Raw genomic sequence first — 20,002 nt, forward strand, 5'->3', positions numbered from 1 at the left:
GCCTGGAGTTTTTGGGCATTACACTCGACTCAGTAGACATGGAAGCGTCTCTCCCCACGGACAAACTGCAGCGCATTCGCGACATCACAAAGTCCTTCTGTCAGCAACAAGTTATCACCAAGCAGCAGCTGCTCTCCCTGCTCGGGCACCTCAACTTCGCCATGCGTATTATCCCTCAGGGGCGCTCTTTTATTTCCCGGCTCCTGGATACAGCGTCAGCTGCAGAAAACCTCCATGACCACGTCTTCTTAGATGAAGGCTGTCGCTCAGACCTGCGGTTTTGGTCCCTCCTGCTCGCACACTGGAATGGCGTCACCTTCTTCTACGACGACCTTGTGTACTCCTCCATGAGATTCTTCACGGACGCTGCCCCACGTGTGGGATCACCTCTGGCCCCGGAAGCGGATCTCAGTACTCTGTGACAACCAATCAGTGGTCGGGATTATTAATAAAGCGCGCTTCCCGTGCCGTGACATCATGGCGTTCATGAGAAGCATCACGTGGTCTTCCATCACCCACAACTTCCTCATCTCCGCTCGTCACGTCCCCGGCCACCTCAACTCAGTGGCTGATTCCCTCTCTCGTTTCCACTTCCAGAATTTCCGGAACCTCTGCCCAGAAGCCAGCGCTCAACCCGTCAGGATTCCTCCCCTGCATCTCCTCTCTCTTCTAAATAGAAGCCCCCTAGCAAGGCACCTCGAATCCGCCAGGTTTTTTATGAGGAAGGGCTTAGCCGCTTCCACCCTTAAAACATACGATTTCGCTTGGAGAACGTTCGCTTTATTTTGCTTTTCCGTAGGCCTTACACTTAAACCTGTTCTCATCTCCACCGTGTGCGCCTTCATGTGCTACTGCGCCACTGATCGCCACCTCAAACCCCAATACATCTGGGGCCTCTTAGCAGGAGTTCAGTTTAATATTCGCTGTTTCGATCCCGGCTTTCCCAGCCTGTTCGCAAACCAGTCAGTCAAACTCACTCTCAAAGGTCTTATTAAAACGTTTCCCCCAGTCTTAGACCGGAGACGTCCTATTACACTCTCCACTTTACGCCTTGTGCTCTCCAAACTTAGAAGTGGGCTGTTCTCCCCTTAAATCGATGCGCTACTTGATGCTTTATTTCTCCTAGCTTTTTGTGCTTTCGTCAGACCAGGTGAATTCACCACAGCTTCTCTAACGTTCGATTCCAATCGAGACGTCTGTTTGTCCGACATATCCTTTCACGCCAGCCATTTTAGCTTACATCTTAAGCACTCCAAATGCGGCGGCGCCTGCTCCGTCATCGCCGCCCGCAACGACTCCCAGTTCTGCCCTTATAAATCCATGATCAAATTCCTACAGCTTAGACCTACCTCTAATCCCCTCTCAACATTATTTCCTATCTCAGGGAATTTACCCTTAACTAAACGACAGTTTAATCACTATTTAAAGCAAGTTCTTATGAAATCCGAGTTATCACCCCTCCTATACACGGGGCATTCATTTAGAATAGGTGCAGCTACTTCCGCTGCTAATCAAGGCGTCTCATCCTCATCCCTGCAACAACTCAGACGGTGGTCCTCCTCCGCTTTCTCATCCTACATTCGTCCGGACCTCAGTGGCTATCAGTAGCTGGCTATCCAAAGGTCTCTCCAACCTTAAAATTGGTACGTATGCATATAACTGGTGGTAGTTCTTAGCATGTCAGCACGTATATTCGCCCCGTGGCTCATTTTTATCCTTGCCATGTCTAACTCTGTCCATCCAGGTTGTAACCTTCGGGTCCGTATAAAATGTGTCCCTGCTAAGTCAGGTTGCCCCGTACGTCCGGGAAGCCCTGTATGTCCAGGACGCCCTGTACGTCCGGGATGCCACGTACGTCCGGGATGCCCCGTATGTCCGGGAAGCCCTGTACGTCCGGGACGCCCTGGACGTCCAGGAAGCCCTGTACGTCCAGGAAGCCCTGTACGTCCAGGAAGGATGCCTAGGAGGCATCAGTATGTCTAAATCCCCACATGTACTAACCTCTCATTTCCTCCATAGATCTCCACTGCATCCCACAAGGTAAGATTTCATCACGTTCAGTACTTCATACTTTCACTTCTTTTGGGGGTTAATCGGAAACGGTTCTTTCCCTTCCCGAATGATATCCTACAAAACCTGGGCCTAATCGCCAAACACCATTTCATTCACTGTTATAAACTGTCATCATTATGTTTCATTTATATAATGTGACCCGATAATAAACATGTATTTCATACATCACGTCTCTCCTGATTGAAATGAAGCTCAGCGCAAGTTCAGGCAGGAAGACCTATCTCTTCGTATTGCACGTCATGGCAATACTCGCTCCCTTCATTAAATGATAGGGAGCGCCACTCCTCAGCTAACCTATCACTTCCCTCCATTCAAAAGCCTAATTATCGCACCTGTTAATCCCTCTATATATGCTCTCCCCTTTTCCATCAACTGTCTTCCAGATGTCAACGTGCAACCCTCCTCCACCCCTTCGCCTCCTGCTTCCAACTCAGGGCCAAGCTCAACCTTCTCCCCTCCAACCGGACCTAACCACTTATCACCACCACCAGTGTCTAGACCCGGGGGGGTTCATCGGAAACGGTTATTTACCTTCCCGAATGATATCCTACAAAACCTGGGCCTAATCGCCAAACACCATTTCATTCACTGTTATAAACTGTCATCATTATTTTTCATTTATATAATGTGACCCGACAGGGCCGTGGGAAGTAGGGGTGCTGAGGGTGCTGCAGCATCCCCTGGTGGAGGACAGGGGAACTGCACTTCCAGAAGATTAAATACAAATATAATACAAAAAAAAAGAATTTTCAGCCTTGATGTAACAACATTCATAATTAAGTAAAGATAACACCGTTTTCACCCCGGTTACATTTTCCATTTGCCCTGTACGATGGCCGCTGTAAGGGATGAAAGTGGGGGATGTTGGCTTATCAGGCGCCCGCAGCTCACAGCCAGCCTGAGAGAGAGAGATAGAGAGAGGGGGTGCACCGGTACCGGCGGGAAATGTTGTTAGCTTCTGCTGCGCTAACGGATATAAGAAGCTGTTTCTACAATAATGTGGAGGGAGAGCTCTCCTGTCAGACTGAGAGGCTTCGTGAGGTAAAGGACTCTTGAGTGTTTAGATAGTTCACTTTAGTCTAAGTTATCTCAGTGGGTCTCAAACGTTTTGATCACAATTTATGTAAACAAATATTTCCAAGGCATTCCTTTATAATTATTAGGATAAATAAAAACAGGTTTGAAATCTTTCCAATGTATACTGTAAGACAGTAAACCAAAAATATTGTTTAAAACTGGAGATATTAAAAAATATGCATGAACAAATTAATGTTAACTGATAAAATAAGATATAAATGAACCACAAAAATAAAACAAGTTAGCCTACATTTATTTGTTATTGGCTATGGGTTATTGGATATGTTCACATACTTATTTGATTGTTAAAATGCAAACCGATCTTTTTCATATGGGTGTTTTAGAGTTGTATTCCCTAGATCAGTCTCTAGTTTGGGTGCTCAAAGTGCACCAGATTGAAGCATTTTACTGTAAAATGTTAAGAAAAATCTTCCCGGGGGGGGCACCCCCGGACCCCCCTAGAGGATGTGAAGTCCACCCCCCAATTAAAACATGTTCAGGCAATACTAAATACATTTGAAGCCTTTTTATATAAGCTTTCCACCATATCAATACGTTTCTCTGTTTGTAGTGTATTGGTCTTTTGTAGAGGTTTTTCATTGCCAGCTAAAATCTTGCCTAGGGCAGCAAATTGGTGAAAACCGGCCCTGGTGTCATCCCCACAGCACCCCCCATTTGAAACATGTTCCCACGGCTATGTGACCCGATAATAAACATGTATTTCATACATCACGTCTCTCCTGATTAAAGTGAACACTGTGTAAAGGTTACATCCATCGCTTACCCATGCTGTTTCGTCCTGTGTCCGCTCCAGTGTGTTTGGCCAAAAGGTCCTCGGGGGGAAACAAACACTGACTAAAGAAGGTTCCGGGACTAACCAAGTGGCGAGATGGGCGTAGGGGTTTCTGTTGTAGTATGTCTATATATTACGGTCAGTTATAATGTGGGTTTTGGGGTTAAATTAACAGATGGCTATAAACCACTGATCATACATGCACAGAATATTATAGATTATCGTTATCCATTATGATAACATGTGTATTTATAATGGATTACCTGTGAATGGTTTCGCCCAATAAGATCCTTTATAAAAGAGCCAGTCTTCAGTCGGAGGAAAAGGGTGAACACCTCCATGCTGGCTTGCTGTTCTCATATGGTGGTTGTGAAATAAAGTCACTATGGTGTGCAACTCTAACTCCTCGCGTGTTTGGTTCTTTCACTGGAAATCCAGCTGCTAAAAGGGTCGCTGTCTCACACCTTTGGATTATGTAACGCTCCTGCTGTCTTCCAGACCTTCGTCAATGACATTCTAAGAGACTTCTTGAATGTATTTTTGTATGTATATCTGGATGACATATTAATATTTTCCCCAGATAGTCAAACCCATGTTCCACAGGTTCGTCAAGTCCTCCAGAAGCTACTGGAAAACCACCTGTACGTCAAAGCAGAGAAGTGTGAGTTTCACGCAACCAGGTACCAGTGTTGGGTGTAACGCGTTACAAAAGTAACGGAGTTACAGTAATATATTACTTTTTGCTGTAACGAAGTAATGTAACGCATTACTAATGAAATGTGGGTAATATATTACCCGTTACAATGCTCAGTAACGCAGTTACAACACATTTTAACCCGAAATTAAATGGTGTTTTGTTTTTTAAGAATGTACTAACATAGCGAGACATTCCGACACCGGACAAATTGTGCGGGTAGATTAGTAAACCTGGTGTTTACCCTTCAGGCTTCGCGTCGAGATCTTCGGGGAAGTTAAACGTTATGCAACCATTCAAAAAAGAGAACGTAGCGAAAAATACAAACAACAAATTGTGTCAGGTGCGCGTGACCTGCTCCGTTGCGCGTGCATCATTTCCAAAGTGCTTCCACAGCAGTGACACACATCTGATCTGTGGATAATCATTTATACGAAAATGGTTAAAGCAACCATCACTAAACCCCAGCAACACTGCATCTACTGCAGACAGTAGGAACAGGTCAGATGCGGACATCACATTACCCTCCGTTGTGGACACTAGCTTACTCCCGTCTGACTCACCGGCCCCAGAGCAGCAGTCTTCGTCGCCCGAAACTACGCCGCCCCTCTGCGGCCCGCAGGTGCCAGGTATATCTAAACAACTACCCGCCTGTACAGTGGGGTAAGGCGGTCATTTTGCAGCTTGTGGTATAAAAATAGACAATGGCTAGAATATTCATGTGAAAATAGTACCATATTCTGACATGCCTGTAGAAATGTTGGGTCAAAAATAATGCATACAATAGCACAGATGCCTTCACCACGAATGGCTACAAAAAGATCTCATATCCCAAGCTTATTATCAACGAGCTGATGTTGCAACTGAAATGTTCTCCAGGTCACAAAGCCAACCTCACATAATGATGTGATACCAGTTTTCAAGCACAGTAAATATTCTCTTCCCAGCGTATATGATGGGACCAAGGTGATGATGTAGTAGGCTACATGGTTTTAATAATACTTTTGCCTTTCAATGTTTGCCATTTCAAACCATGAGCATGGTTGAAATAATATTCGCCTTGATTTACAATATGTTAACCTTCATTATAGTCCTTGACAGCGGTCTGTACTGTTGTATTAACAACGTGTCACATTAAGAATTTACAATCAGAATCGAGTATTCAACTAAGCCGTGTAATACAAATTGTTAGTAGCCTTAAGGGCCTACACAGTTGTTATGCTATACCACATTGCCCTTCACTGGATGCATAATGAGCTGCACTAAACTACATTTTAGCATTTAAAATACCTAGCTATTCTTTTGCGGTTATTTTGGTGAAAGTAACTAAAAAGTAACTAAAGTAGTGTAACTCATTACATTTCAGAGACAGTAATATTGTAATGTAACTTATTACTTTCAAAAGAGAGTAATAAGTAATATTTAATATATTACATTTTGGAAGTAACTTGCCCAACACTGCCAGGTACATATGGACCCTTCCAAGGTTAGTGTTGTGGCTAATTGGCCCACATTAACCAACAAGAAAAATGTGCAACAGTTCATAGGGTTTGCAAACTTTTATCGAAAATGTATCCGGAGCTTTTGTTTGCTCTGTTGCTAAACGTGAATGGCACCGCCTCGGCCATATCCTGGTTCCCCAAACACTCGAAGCAGAGGTGGTGGGGATCGGCGCCCGCTATTAAGCCAGAGCACAAAGGACAGGCCCGGGTCTCTAGAAGTGGCGACTCCATGAAGGTATGATAACTCTTTCTTCTCCTTTCAAACGTTTTACTTTCTCTGCTTCAGTTGTTGCTCGCTCGCTGAAGAAAAAAGGATGACAGTCAGGAGGCGTGGCCGCCTTATATACAGTGGGCTTGCGCGCGCATTCAGGTAGGCCCGACCCGAGGGGCCGGCTACGTTTATAGATATCTCAGTAGGTGAATGCTTGCATAGCATGATTGAGGGTAGTACCTATAGAGCCCAATAGAGGGCGGAGCCTGTGTTAGATATACATGAGTCCCATTAAGAATGCATTGAGGATTATATCTGACAATTTTGCCACCTGTTCAAAATTACCAGACCATGAGCATCAGGGAATCCAGGGAATGAACTGATATATGGTTTTTGGGGGTTTTGTGTGTAAAATGTGGAGATTGGAGCAGTTTGTTTAAAGTGTACTTATTTCTGGACTGAAGAAAGATCCGGACAACATTTAACATGGGATTCTATTGGGAGCTAGGTGGACTTTTTGACACGTTTTTGTTTCTTCATGCCCTCTTCAAGAGGCATTTTGTTAAAAAAAAAAATCTTAATTTTTTTTTTCAACGTAGGAGAGATTTTCCTAAGTTTTTCATGAAAAAATGATGTCCAAGGAGTGTTGGTTTTGGGAATTATGGCAGGTTTAAAAAATATTTTTGGGCAAATGTCAAGCTCTCCTCCACTCTGTTTTGACATCAAAGCACTCTAGCCTTAACGAGCTGCGCAATACACATTAATGTTAAAATCTGAAAAAGGCCTTTCTCCCTAGCTGTAAACAGCATTCACACAAATAAGAAGAAAAAAAAGAAGTAGAAGAAGATGATGAAAGAAAAGATGAACAATAGTGGAATGCTGTTGCACAGCATTTGCACAAATAAGAAAGACAATTCCATTGAAGATCAAAAACGTTTATTGTGGAATATTTCACATCATATTATATGATTAGAAACAGCCAATCAACTCAAGTGCTTTATTCAGCTGCTTCTTTTCCCTGTAAAAAAACAAACAAAATATAAATACATACAGTGTATATGCACAAGCATAAACATCATACTCTGCATACATCTAAATGTTTTCTCTGTCGTTCATTTCATAAAGATTTGGGCTATATTTGTTCTGTCAAGACTTAAGTATTGCATTAAGAGATAGTTAATTTAATTTTCATTCATAAAAGCTGAAATGTCTTTATAGTTACCTTGCCAGAGTCACGGCTCTTTGCTCTCAGTTTGTTGACCTGGGACTCTGCAATGTCAGCACGCTCCTCAGCCTCCTCAAGCTCATTTTGAACCTTCCTGCACTTGGACAGATGAGTATTGGCTTGTTCCTCCTGGAATAAGAGATACATAGTTTAAGTTACAGAGACCTTCAAAAACTTTAAAATATAATATAAGAATGTGATGGTAATCTTAACAATTAGCAAGATTTGCTGGTAAAAATAAATCTAACATATCTACAAAACAATGTATATATTGTCCTTACCGCCTCCTCAGCCTGCCTCTTGTAGGCCTTCACCTTCAGCTGCAATTTGTCAACCAGATCCTGCAGCCTGGCAACATTTTTCTTGTCCTCCTCAGTCTGTGCCAATTTAGATTTGCATGTTTCAATAGTTTAAAAGGTTTCTATATTAGATGAATTGGTATTGTACATTTGAACTATGATAGTAACCGTACCTGATAGGTGAGCTCCTTAACTCTCCTCTCATATTTGCGGACACCTTTAACAGCATCCACTCCACGTCTCTGTTCAGCCTCAACCTCTGCTTCCAGCTCACGCACCTTTTGAATAACATTAAAACATTAAGTATCCAGCTTGTTTTCAAAGGTTTCTTTCAGCTATATAAATCTTAGTATGACTTTTTTTACCCTAGACTCCAGTTTCTGGAGCTGCTTCTTGCCACCCTTCATGGCCAGGTTCTCAGCCTCATCCAGACGGTGCTGCAGGTCCTTAACAGCAACCTCCAGGTTCTTCTTCATCCTCTCCAGATGAGCACTAGTATCTTGCTCCTTCTTCAGCTCCTCAGCCATCATAGCAGCCTACAGGAGACATCAAAACATGTTAATTAGAAATATAAAAAAGAAAATGGCCGTTAAAAGTAAGAACACATGGCATTGAAACCTACATCAGTGATGGCCTTCTTGGCCTTCTCCTCTGCATTCCTTGCTTCCTGCACAGTGTCATCCACTTCACCCTGGACCTGGACCAGGTCTGTCTCAAGCTTCTTCTTGGAGTTCACAAGGCTTGTGTTCTAAAAGGTAAATATATTTAGCCTCTGAAGTCATCACATGCCTAATATTCACGTTAGTTGAAATTGTATTTGATTCTTGAATTATTGAAATGATTAGGTTTGTTCACCTGAGAGTGCAGAAGTCCAACACGCTCACTGGCATCAACCAGCTCTTGCTCAGCAATTTTGCGACTTCTCTCTGTCTGTTCCAGAGCAGCTCTAAGTTCCTCAATTTCAGCCAGCATAAGACCGTTTCTACGGTCCACCATAGCAGCCTGCTCCTTGAAGTCGTCCTGGGCTCTGACAGCATCATCAAGGTGCAGTTGTGCATCCTAGTGAGAAAAAGATCAGACATATATACATGAATGCCAAAATGTAGCCCAATCTACCATAGTTGGAAAAGCAACTGTTCCTTTTCTATACCTTCAGCTGTGCCTGCACATTCCTGAGCTGCTTCGTGGACTCAGCAGCCTGGCGGTTGGCATGGCTGAGCTGAATCTCCATCTCATTCAGATCTCCCTCCATCTTCTTCTTGATTCTCAGGGCATCGTTTCTGCTCCTGACCTCAGAATCCAGAGTGCTCTGCATGGAGTCAGTCACTCTCTGGCTGTTCCTCTTGATCTGTTCCATCTCTTCATCTTTCTCTGCCAGCTTCCTGTCCACCTCACCCTTAATCTGGTTGAGCTCCAGCTGGACACGCAGGATCTTAGACTCTTCATGTTCCAGAGTTCCCTAATGAAATCAAACAATTAAACACTCATCTTTGCCTTCAAACACTGATATATTTGTCAATGATTTTTTATGTTATGAACTCCCAGGAAAGAAATACCTCAGCCTCTTCAAGAGCTGTCTGGATCTCAGTCTTCTCTGTCTCCACCTGCTTCTTTGTCTTCTCCAGCTCATGGATGCTCTTGCCAGTCTCACCAATCTGTTCAGTCAGATCTGAGATCTCCTCTGCAGAAAGATACATGGGGTTTATCATATTGTTGAGCCTTAAATGGTAAAATATCAACAAAAAAAATGTCCAACTCATGTTGAACTCTGTGACATTATGTAGAACTCACGTTGCAGATTCTTGTTTTCACGCTTCATGGTCTCCAGATGATCAAGAGCCTCCTCATAAGAGTTCTTCATCTTGAACAGTTCAGTGCTGAGAGAACGAGCCTCCTTCTGTGCTCCCTCAAGCTCTGCCTGACCCTCCTCGTACTTCTGCTTCCACTCTGCCAACACCTGAATAATACAATTCATACAGTTTATTTGGTTGTGTTAAAGTATCAGGGCAAAATAAATATTCATGTCATTGTTTGTGTGTTTTGACCAAACACAGTAAATGGTGTTACCTTGTCAAAGTTCCTCTGCTTTTTGTCCAGGTTGGCAGCAAGGCCATTGGCCCTCTCCACATCAATCATGAGGTCCTCCACCTCACTCTGGAGCCTCTGTTTGGTTTTCTCAAGAGAAGCACACTTGGAATTCACTGCCTCAATCTGTTCCTCAGCCTCCTGAAGGCGCTGGGCAAGCTTTTTCCTGTTTGAAAATGGAGGTATTTGTGGCTCAGTTAAACTCATAAAGTTACAAGTTATTTTCTAGTTATATTTGCATAACTGAAACAACTAATTACGTATTAATTAATCTAAAGCAGGGGTCGGCAACCTTTTTGATATGAAGTGCCATTTAAAAAAAATGTTATCAGCGTGCGAACGATCGATAATTATCAACGGGGGGGGGACCTACTGGACCTGTCAACGCAACTTACATGATGCCGAATTTAACAAACACATTTAAATAATTGGTTTAAACGGCATAATGATAAGGACGATCGTCCGTTCTGTGATTCTCCAGAACACACAAGTTATGATATTAGGGTCATGCAGAGTGAGATGAGATCGCTGTCCCTGAGAGATTGAGAGGGGTGCGGCTTGTGCATGTGTGTTTGTGAATGGTAGAGCGACAGTGAGGGAACGTGTGTATGTTTCTGGAAGTGAAACGGGAAAGCAGAAAAACAGGTCTTTGATGTATTTTGTGAAACAGAAGAACAGCTAAATAAATGCAACGTCCTCCCAAGAAGAGCTCGCCTCTCTCCAGTCATTTAAGCTAAAGTGGGTTATTGAACCTGAAGCTTGTTGCTTCTGCCCTCCTCGACTACGGTCTGGGAGCCGACAGGAAAGTTCAACACACAGATGGCCAGTCCGCCCCTTTGTAGCATATTATTTCGATGAGAGATGAGCAGATCGCCACTGGGCTTTCAACTACATAAACACAGCCACGCAAAAACTGCGTCATTTGTACAGCTCCTTATGGGTACTGCAATTAGTGAAGTGCTTTCCTCCATGGTGAAACGATCAGCACTGCACCACGGAGGAAAGCGGCAGAAAGTCACCTGGAGATAAAGAGAGCGGGGCTGCGTTGCGTGCATGGCTTCCTTCTGCAGGTAACGGGGAGACGCGCTCTGGCGTTCAGGATCCGAAAATTAATTTAAATATTTTGCACACTTATTCCACTTATTCCTAGTGTGCCACTGGTTACGGTGCCGCGTGCCAGTGCCAGGGGTTGCCGACCCCTGATCTAAAGGATTGGCCTCAAAGTAAGAAGCTATACACATTTTAAAATACTAATGTTATTACCAGCAATTCAGGAAACAGTAGAGTTGTTGCTAAAATGCTACACTTCTGGCCATTTAACAGTTTGAATGTCACTCACTTGGATTCCTCAAGCTCCTCAGTGCGCTGGATAGCATCAGTTTCATACTTCGATCTCCACTGAGCCACCTCACTGTTGGCCTTGGACATTCCACGCTGCAGCTCAGCCTTGGCCTCCTGCTCCTCTTCAAACTGCTCCCTCAGCAGATCACAGTCATGGCGGGCTGATTGCAGGCCATGGGCAAGAGCATTCTTGGCCTGTTGTAAGAAATATTATTAACCTTTACACAATTTCTAAATCACAAACAAATCATACAAATATATACTATCTTACTGGTTTCTTACCTTAACCTCCTCCTCAATCTGTCTCTTCAATTCATCAATCTGCTGTGTGGAGGCCTGCTTGCCTCTGGTCAACTGAGAGACAAGAGCTTCCTTCTCTTCAACTTGACGGCTGAACTCACCTTGTGTGAAAGATATTATAATACGTTAGTTTGTGTTACGTTTCTCAATCATATACTCCACAGATGGTTCACCAAAAACATGTAGATACCATTTTCTGTCAGGAGACGTGCTTTCTGTGAACTTGTGTCATTGATTTGGCGAACGTTTTCATCATTCTTGGTCTTCAGTTCGCTAAGTTGGTCCTCAAGAGTACGGCACATCTTTTCAAGATTTCCCTAATGAGGAAGAAATCAACAAGATCAGTGATCAGATTTTATTCACAAAATAATGTACATGATGTACTATATTCATATTGGTAACATATAATATAATAAAAAAAGCATGTAATGCTAGTGTACCTTTGCCTTAGCAACATTCTCCATGTTGCTAGAGAGGTCATCAATCTCCATCTTGTATTCACTCTTTTCCTTCTCAAGCTTCTGCTTGACACGCTGGAGGTTGTCAATCTGCTCTCCCAGCTCAGCAACACTGTCAGCTTGCTTCTTGCGAAGGGCAGAAGCAGTTGCTTCATGCTGCAGAGTGGACTCCTCAAGATCACGACGGAGCTTCTGGAACTCAGCCTCACGCTTCTTGTTCATCTCAATCTGAGCAGAGGTGGCACCTCCAGCCTCCTCCAGCCTCTCACTGATCTCCTCAAGTTCCCTGGAGAGGTCAGCTCTCTGCTTCTCAACCTTGGCACGAGCTGCACGCTCAGCCTCAATCTCCTCCTCCAGTTCCTCAATACGAGCCTGTTGAATGTAGATGGTTTCTCTTTTAGCAATCATTCACTTTATTACACATAATAACACATGTATGCAGTATTGTTAAGTCTAACACACTATCTCACCTGGAGCTCCTTGATCTTCTTCTGGAGCTGAGCACCCAGAGACTGCTCATCTTCAATCTTGCTAAGGAGCTGACTGCATTCAAATTCCTTCCTGTGAACAAAATTGGTAAAGTGCATTGAGTTCATGCAATTGAACACTTCTTTAAAAAAATATATGTTGTTTAAACAGAAAAACTAAATTACTTTTTGATTTTCTCATCAGACTGCTGCTTGTCATTCTCAAGATCCATGACGGATTCCTGGGACAGTTTGAGATCACCCTCAAGCTTTCTCTTGGTTCTCTCCAGGTCCATACGCAGCTTCTTCTCTTGCTCCAGAGAACCCTCAAGCTAAACAAAGGTATACATTTTTAATTATCATGTTCAAGAATAATCTTGCTTAGCCAAATCAAGTTACTTTAAACTTACATCATCCACTTGCTGCTCAAGCTTGGTCTTGGCCTTGGTCAGAGTGTTGACTTTGTCTTCCTCTGCCTGCAGGTCATCAAGAGTCTGCTGATGAGACTCCTGAAGGGCTTTCTTTTCCTTGGTCAGCTTAGCAAGGCTCTCATCCTGAGAGGCCATCTCCTCGGTCAGGTTCTTCACCTAAGTGTGCAAGAAAGATTTTGTTAATACAAATAAATAATTATAATCTCACTACCTAATGGACAGATCATTGATTACAAACCTTGTTCTCAGTGGCATGTTTCTCCTTTTCCACTTTGGCCAAGGTAAGCTCCAGGTCATCAATATCCTTCTTGAGCTCAGAGCATTCATCCTCCAGCTTTCTCTTCTTGGCAGTGAGCTCAGCATTAATTTCCTCTTCATCCTCCAGTCTCTCAGTTGTCTCTTTGAGTTTGGCCTCCATCTGAATCTTACTCTTGATGAGTCCCTCACATCTCTCCTCAGCATCAGAGAGATTGTCTCCTTCCTAGACCATTTTCATAAAAATACATTTGAGTTCTTATATATTCACAAACATGAAAAAGCATATTTGTCTGTTGACGTTTACTTACAGATGCTACTTGCAGAGCCAGATCAGTCTTCTCCCGCAGAAGGGAAACCATCTTCTCCTCCAGTTCCTTCTTCTTGGCCAGGGCAGCAGCCAGGTCAGTTTTCATTTTTTCATAGTTCTCCTTCATATTTGCCAGCTCCTTCTCAGTTTCAGCACTCTGCAGCAGAGGCTTAATCTTGTAGTAGACCTTCATCCATGGCCAGTGTTTGACATTCATGAAGGAGCGCACGTTGTACTGGATGGTGTATATGGCTTCCCTGCACAGAGAAATTGGTTTTAGACAATATCTTTATTTTTTACACCATTGATCAGAATGAACAGTTTTCAACGTGCCTCCTTTCTGTCATCTTCACAAACTCCTTTCTCATGACGTAACCACGGGCCAAAGCCTGAGTCATGGTGACCAGAGATGCCAGTTTTTCGTCTCTCATCTCCTCAAGGGTACCCAGCAGGCCAGCCTTGAAGAACACCTGAACAAACAGAAACAAAATATGTTTTCAGAATCAGAATACCTTTTTTCGAGGAGGGGAAAGATAAATGTCTTTCAGCAAATAAATGATGAATTCAAGTAATGAACACTTGAAACCGCACCTACAGGGTAACTTGGAGAGGGTCCGAGTCCGACCCTTGTCAATTAACTACAGGGGTCCCTCAGGGCTCTGTTCTTGGTCCCCTCCTCTTCTCCTTGTACACAAACTCGCTCGGGTCTGTCATTAGCCCGCATGGTTTTTCATACCACTGCTACGCTGATGACACCCAACTAATTCTGTCCTTTCCCCTCAGAGACCCAGGTCGTCGCACGCATCTCTGCTTGCCTAGCAGACATCTCTCGGTGGATGTCTGCTCATCACCTCAAGCTCAACCTTGACAAGACTGAACTGCTTTTCCTTCCGGGAAAAGATTGTCCCACTCTTGACCTAACAATCAACATCGGCACCTCTGTTGTTTCCCCGACTCAGACTGCAAGGAATCTGGGTGTGACCCTAGATAACAAACTGTCCTTCACTGCAAACATCGCTGCTACAACCCGCTGCTGCAGATACACTCTTTACAACATCAGGAGAATACGTCCCCAGCTGACCCAGACATCAGCGCAGGTTCTCGTCCGGGCTCTCGTCATCTCACGCCTAGACTACTGCAACTCCCTCCTGGCTGGTCTACCTGCATGTGCCATCCGACCTCTGCAGCTCATCCAGAATGCAGCGGCTCGTCTGGTCTTCAACCTTCCTAAATTCTCCCACACCACACCACTCCTCCGCTCCCTTCACTGGCTTCCAGTAACTGCTAGAATCCACTTCAAGACACTGGTACTTGCGTACCATGCTGCGAATGGATCTGGCCCTTCCCACATCCAGGACATGGTTGAACCGTACACCCCAGCACGTGCACTCCGCTCTGCATCGGCCAAACAGCCCGCTGCACCCACACTGCGAGGGGGACCCAAGTTCCCATCAGCAAAAACTCGTGGGTTTGCTATCCTGGCTCCAAAATGGTGGAATGAGCTCCCCATTGAAATCAGGGCAGCAGAAAGCTTACACATCTTCCGGCGCAGACTGAAAGCTCATCTCTTTAGACTCCACTTCGAGCGATTGAATTACTAACAAAGCACTTATATACTAATAAAGGGCTGGCTTATCTAAAGCCAGTTGAGTAGCACTTGAAATGTTTGGCTCTATGAAACCTGATGTACTTATATGATTCTGTTTTCTTCAAGGTTGTGTCTTCCCGGTCGAATGCACTTATTGTAAGTCGCTTTGGATAAAAGCGTCAGCTAAATGCAATGTAATGTAATGTAATGAAACACTGTATAACAAGCAAGCAAAGAAACTAAATTAAATATGTGACTTGTATTTACATGATGGTTTTTGGTTGGATGGAATGGTTTTAAGGCCAAGTCTTAATCACTTGTTTCATCATAATCAAGGAAGTATTTTTTTATTTTTTATTATTTGCCGGGATGGAAAACAAGAGGCTACCAGAGTTGACCTCCTGAGGTAGTTTAATTAATTACATGTATACTACATACTACCGTAGTCAAAGTAACATACAACAAATACACTGTACAGCGTCTTTGGTAAATATTCATTAGCTCAGTTATGAAGTAAATGTAAAGTACTTACCTTGGTGTGTCCAAATTTATATTCATCATGAGGAACATCAATTGACCCAAGCAGCTTCTCTGAAGCCTTCTTGTTGTCCATGAACTGACCGTCAGGGATGACACCGGCATTCAGCACCTTGTATCTATATGAAAGAGTTTATTATCAGGAGGAGCATTACATTGTAATAATGAGAGGTTAAAATTCTATGTATAAAAACATTATACCTCTGCTTGAAATCAGCATAGAGGATCCTGCTGGGGAAACCTTTTCTGCAGATTCTAATACCCTCCAGGACACCATTACACCTGAGCTGGTGGATAACCAGGAAGTTCTCCATAAGACCTGTACAAAAAAATATTATATATTTAATTATTTGAGTAAATAGTAGGTATTTCTGTTGATGCAGCACAGAATTAAAAACCAAACCAGTCATCAATACTGTTGTATATGTACCTGGAGTCTTTGACTCATTGGGAATCAGACAGCGCACAAAGTGAGGATGGGTGGCCCTCAAGTTAGTCATCAGCTTGCCCAAGTTCTCCTGTAATCCATAATGGTGTCTCATGTCATGAAATGCCACAATTGGGAGTTTTAGTTTAAACAGAGATCTATTAGTTATGTTTGCTTTTAGAAAACTTACCCTGAACTGCGAGGACACAGTCTGCATAGAACCACCCTTCTTCTTGCCTCCCTTCTTAGTAGCATCTGTTGATGTTTTGTTAGAATGTCACTCAATTAGCATAAACAAGTAATAGTTGATGAGATAAAATAATATTACAAATATACATTTGATTTGTAAAAAGTATATATTATCTCTGGTTTTAAATGTATGTACTGTAGTTACTATCTTACCCTCAACTACTGGAGGATACAGCGAAACCAGCAGTTTCACTGAGGATTTCTGGTACAGCTGAATGACAGAGTCATTCAGGGGATCCTTGTTCTTGTCCAGCCAGCCAGTGATGTTGTAGTCCACGGTACCAGCATAGTGCACCAGGGAGAAGTGGGCCTCAGCCTTGCCCTTTGCGGGCTTTGGCTTCTCAAATGCTCTGTTTTTGCCAAGATGCTGGTCATACAGCTTGTTCTTGAAGGATGTGTCTGAGGCCTTGGGGAACATGCACTCCTCTTCAAGGATGGAGAAGATGCCCATGGGCTTGAAAAGGTTGAAAGAGGAATATCATTTAGTGATATATTATAACAAATAAAAAACTGTTACATATGATTTATGATATAATAAATGAAGTGTTTACCCTTTCAATCAGCTCAATGCAGGCAGCCAAGTCCATACCAAAGTCAATGAACTCCCAGATAATACCCTCCTTCTTGTACTCCTCTTGCTCCAGGACGAACATGGTGTGGTTGAAGAACTGTTGCAGTTTCTCATTTGTGAAGTTGATGCACAGCTGCTCCAATGTATTGAACTGCAAAAGGACATATCATCTTCATAATCTCTCACAAGGCATTAAGAACTATTATTTATTGAAAAGTATCAACTGCTAAATTGTTCAAACTCTGGCTTACATCAAAGATTTCAAAGCCAGCAATATCCAGCACACCAATGTAGAACTGTCTAGCTTGTTTGGTGTCCAACATATGGTTGATACGGATGACCATCCACAAGAACATCCTCTCATAGATAGACTTGGCCAGGGCAGGCACTGAGTTCATGACCTTGAAGAAAAAAAGTGATGTGATTTCATTTTTGACATATACAACTGGTATATTATATTATTTTCAGGATACATGCCACTAAAATTCCAAAACTAAAATTGAACAAAAGACGCCATTGAATTTAGAATTAAATTAGAACTAGTACAGAAAATGCCAACTGACATCGCATATCTTTTTCCTAATGAAATCTGTACTACATTTTTTGTTTATAAACAGTCGAATGTTGGATATTGATCATCATTGTTTACCTGAGGTACAGTCTGTCCCTTGGTGACATACTCATTTCCGACCTTCACTCTAGGATAGCACAGACCCTTCAGCATGTCAGCGGAGTTCAGACCCAGCAAATAAGCAACCTTGTCAGCATCTGAAAATAATTCAGAAATGTCCATCATAATTTGTGAAGAACACAATGTTATCAAGAAATGTATCAATGTTGTTTCCAAGCTCTAAGCTTTGAGCTAAGATTAAATACTCACCGTCTGTGCCATCAGGCTCAGCCTGCTCCTCACGCTGCTTTTGCTTGAACTTCATGTTACCATGGTGAAGCACAGCACCGGTCATCTTGTAAATGCTCATCTTCTCTTCATTATTGAAGCCCAGGATATCAATAGCATTCTGATGTCAAGAGACACAAAAAACACAATTGTTCAAGCAAAAGTTCTTAAAAGAGTTGTTATGATGTTGCATTTGTTTCACAAAGTCTATTTAAACATGTTGAATTGAAAATTACTCACATCCGTGGCTTCCAGCTCCACTTTGTCATCAATGCTGGCCACAACAATCTTACCCATGCTACACATGGGGAAGTCGTAGGGGTTGGTTGTGATGAGTGCCAGTTCTAGAATCCAAAAAAGATAAACATGTCAGTAGATATTTTGTATAAATGTAAAAGTCTAATAAGGTTGAAACAATTGCAATATCTTATTCTCCTTACCAAGCAGCTCTGGCTTGTGGCCGGTCATCATCTGGTAGAAGATATGGTAGCCTCTCTCTTCCTCAAGCTGGAATGTCACTCTAGACTTCTCCAGCAGATCTACAAGTTTTGATCATGTCAGTGCCAGGCTAAATCTGACTTACAGTAGCTTGTATACACTATAAGGATTGTTACTTACAAGTCTCAATATCAGCACTAGCCAGTTTGCCAGCTGTGTTGAAATGGATTCTGATGAATTTACCCTGTTTGAAATAACATAATCATTAATGTCCCTCCACATGTGCAATGTAACAATGCTTCTCTCGTGTGTAGAAACTGTTCCATACTTACAAAACGAGAAGAGTTGTCATTCCTCACAGTTTTGGCGTTACCATAAGACTCAAGCAATGGATTGGCTGCAATAATCTGATCCTCAAGTGACCCCTAAAATCCAGGTTAAGAATAGCTGTCAGGAAACGACTTCATTTGTTCGTCCCTGAAAAAACTTCTAAAGATAACGAATCCGAATCGTCATCATCATAGAGTAACATACCTTTGATGCGTCTCTCTTGGGTCCAGAAACTGAGATTGTTGCAAAGTACTGGATGACACGCTTGGTGTTCACAGTCTTTCCAGCACCAGATTCTCCACTAGGTAGAGACAGAGATTATTAAGAACGTGACCAATATGTTTGATTTATCTCAATTAAAATTAAATTGGCACAATTGTAAATGTCACAAACTTACGTGATCAAGACAGACTGGTTTTCCCTATCTGTACAAGTAAAAAAAACATAAACCAATCAAGTACATGTTAAAAACAGAAACCCTATACTGATGTGTTTTAAATGAGTGGTAATGACTTACCAGTAGCCATGAACTGATAAGCGTTGTCAGAGACAGAGAAGATGTGGGGTGGAGCCTCCATACGCTTCTTGCCTCTGTAGGCGCTTACACATTCAGCATCGTATACTGGGAGCCACTTGTAGGGGTTCACAGTGGCACAGAACAACCCAGAGTAGGTCTAAAATATATCATAGAGAATTGAAATGTAACTTCATGTTTCCAGCAAACATTGTTCAGTCTCATTAGGCAATTAGTCTTACGTAGATCATCCATGCTGCATAACGCTCTTTGAGGTTATACAGCACAGAGGCTTCATTGAGATGGGTCATCATGGCCATGTCCTCAATCTTGTCATACTTGGGAGGGTTCAATGGGAAGACCTCCTCTTCTTTCACTACCCTCTCCTAAAACAGGAAATGTGTTACATGACAAATGATCAACTTCAATTCCTTGTACACACTGATTTAATGATACAAACCTCCTCAGTTCCAAGTATTTTGACAGTGGCTTTGCCACCATCTTTCTTGATGAGTGTTGCCTTCAAGTACAGCTCCTTGACATCAGACACAAAGCAAGCACTCTTGGCATCAAATGGTGCGCTTTGAGCCTCAAGTCTTTCCCTCTCTGGCTTACGAAGGTAAATGGCAGCCTTGCCATACAAGGCCATCTCCGCGTCGGTACTCATGGTGGCAGTTTATTTCTGTGAAGTACACACAAGTAAGATAAATCTTATTAATCTTACTTATTTTAATGTTTTCAATCAATTTGATTCAACAGCCCAGAATGTCTATCATCAAAGAAAAATAAACATATCCCCATTAAATCGAATTGTCCTTGAAATTGAAATGGAAGGATTCAAATCAAATTCTCGTTAAATCGTCACACAAATGTGCACAGTACCACTCTCAGTGAAATGTAGTCTTTGAATTTAACCCATCCTAGTATTA

The 20,002-nt window shown here is 42.7% G+C and overlaps 1 protein-coding gene across 1 annotated transcript; it reads right to left on the reverse strand.

The window, feature by feature from the left end:
* Positions 1 to 7,269: 7,269 nt before the first annotated feature.
* Positions 7,270 to 19,755, reverse strand: LOC307043093 (myosin heavy chain, fast skeletal muscle-like). Its single transcript, XM_079687327.1, has 39 exons — positions 19,534 to 19,755; positions 19,316 to 19,459; positions 19,077 to 19,233; positions 18,957 to 18,984; positions 18,764 to 18,860; positions 18,562 to 18,654; positions 18,410 to 18,473; positions 18,232 to 18,330; positions 18,032 to 18,135; positions 17,774 to 17,912; positions 17,543 to 17,661; positions 17,145 to 17,294; positions 16,874 to 17,044; positions 16,476 to 16,776; positions 16,264 to 16,328; positions 16,077 to 16,164; positions 15,848 to 15,965; positions 15,642 to 15,765; positions 13,855 to 13,991; positions 13,523 to 13,778; positions 13,195 to 13,437; positions 12,936 to 13,112; positions 12,712 to 12,857; positions 12,529 to 12,619; positions 12,041 to 12,430; positions 11,791 to 11,917; positions 11,583 to 11,701; positions 11,299 to 11,495; positions 9,942 to 10,125; positions 9,666 to 9,831; positions 9,431 to 9,555; positions 9,025 to 9,333; positions 8,730 to 8,933; positions 8,497 to 8,622; positions 8,240 to 8,410; positions 8,048 to 8,152; positions 7,857 to 7,952; positions 7,573 to 7,704; positions 7,270 to 7,368 (listed from the first exon to the last, which is right to left on the reverse strand). Exons 1-39 carry the CDS (start codon positions 19,738 to 19,740, stop codon positions 7,348 to 7,350), a joined length of 5,790 nt encoding a protein of 1,929 aa, XP_079543453.1. The 5' UTR covers positions 19,741 to 19,755; the 3' UTR covers positions 7,270 to 7,347.
* Between the last annotated feature and the right edge of the window lie 247 nt (positions 19,756 to 20,002).

The sequence above is a fragment of the Notothenia rossii genome (assembly GCF_949606895.1).
Source record: "Notothenia rossii genome assembly, chromosome: 6".
NCBI classification, from domain to species: Eukaryota; Metazoa; Chordata; class Actinopteri; order Perciformes; family Nototheniidae; genus Notothenia; species Notothenia rossii.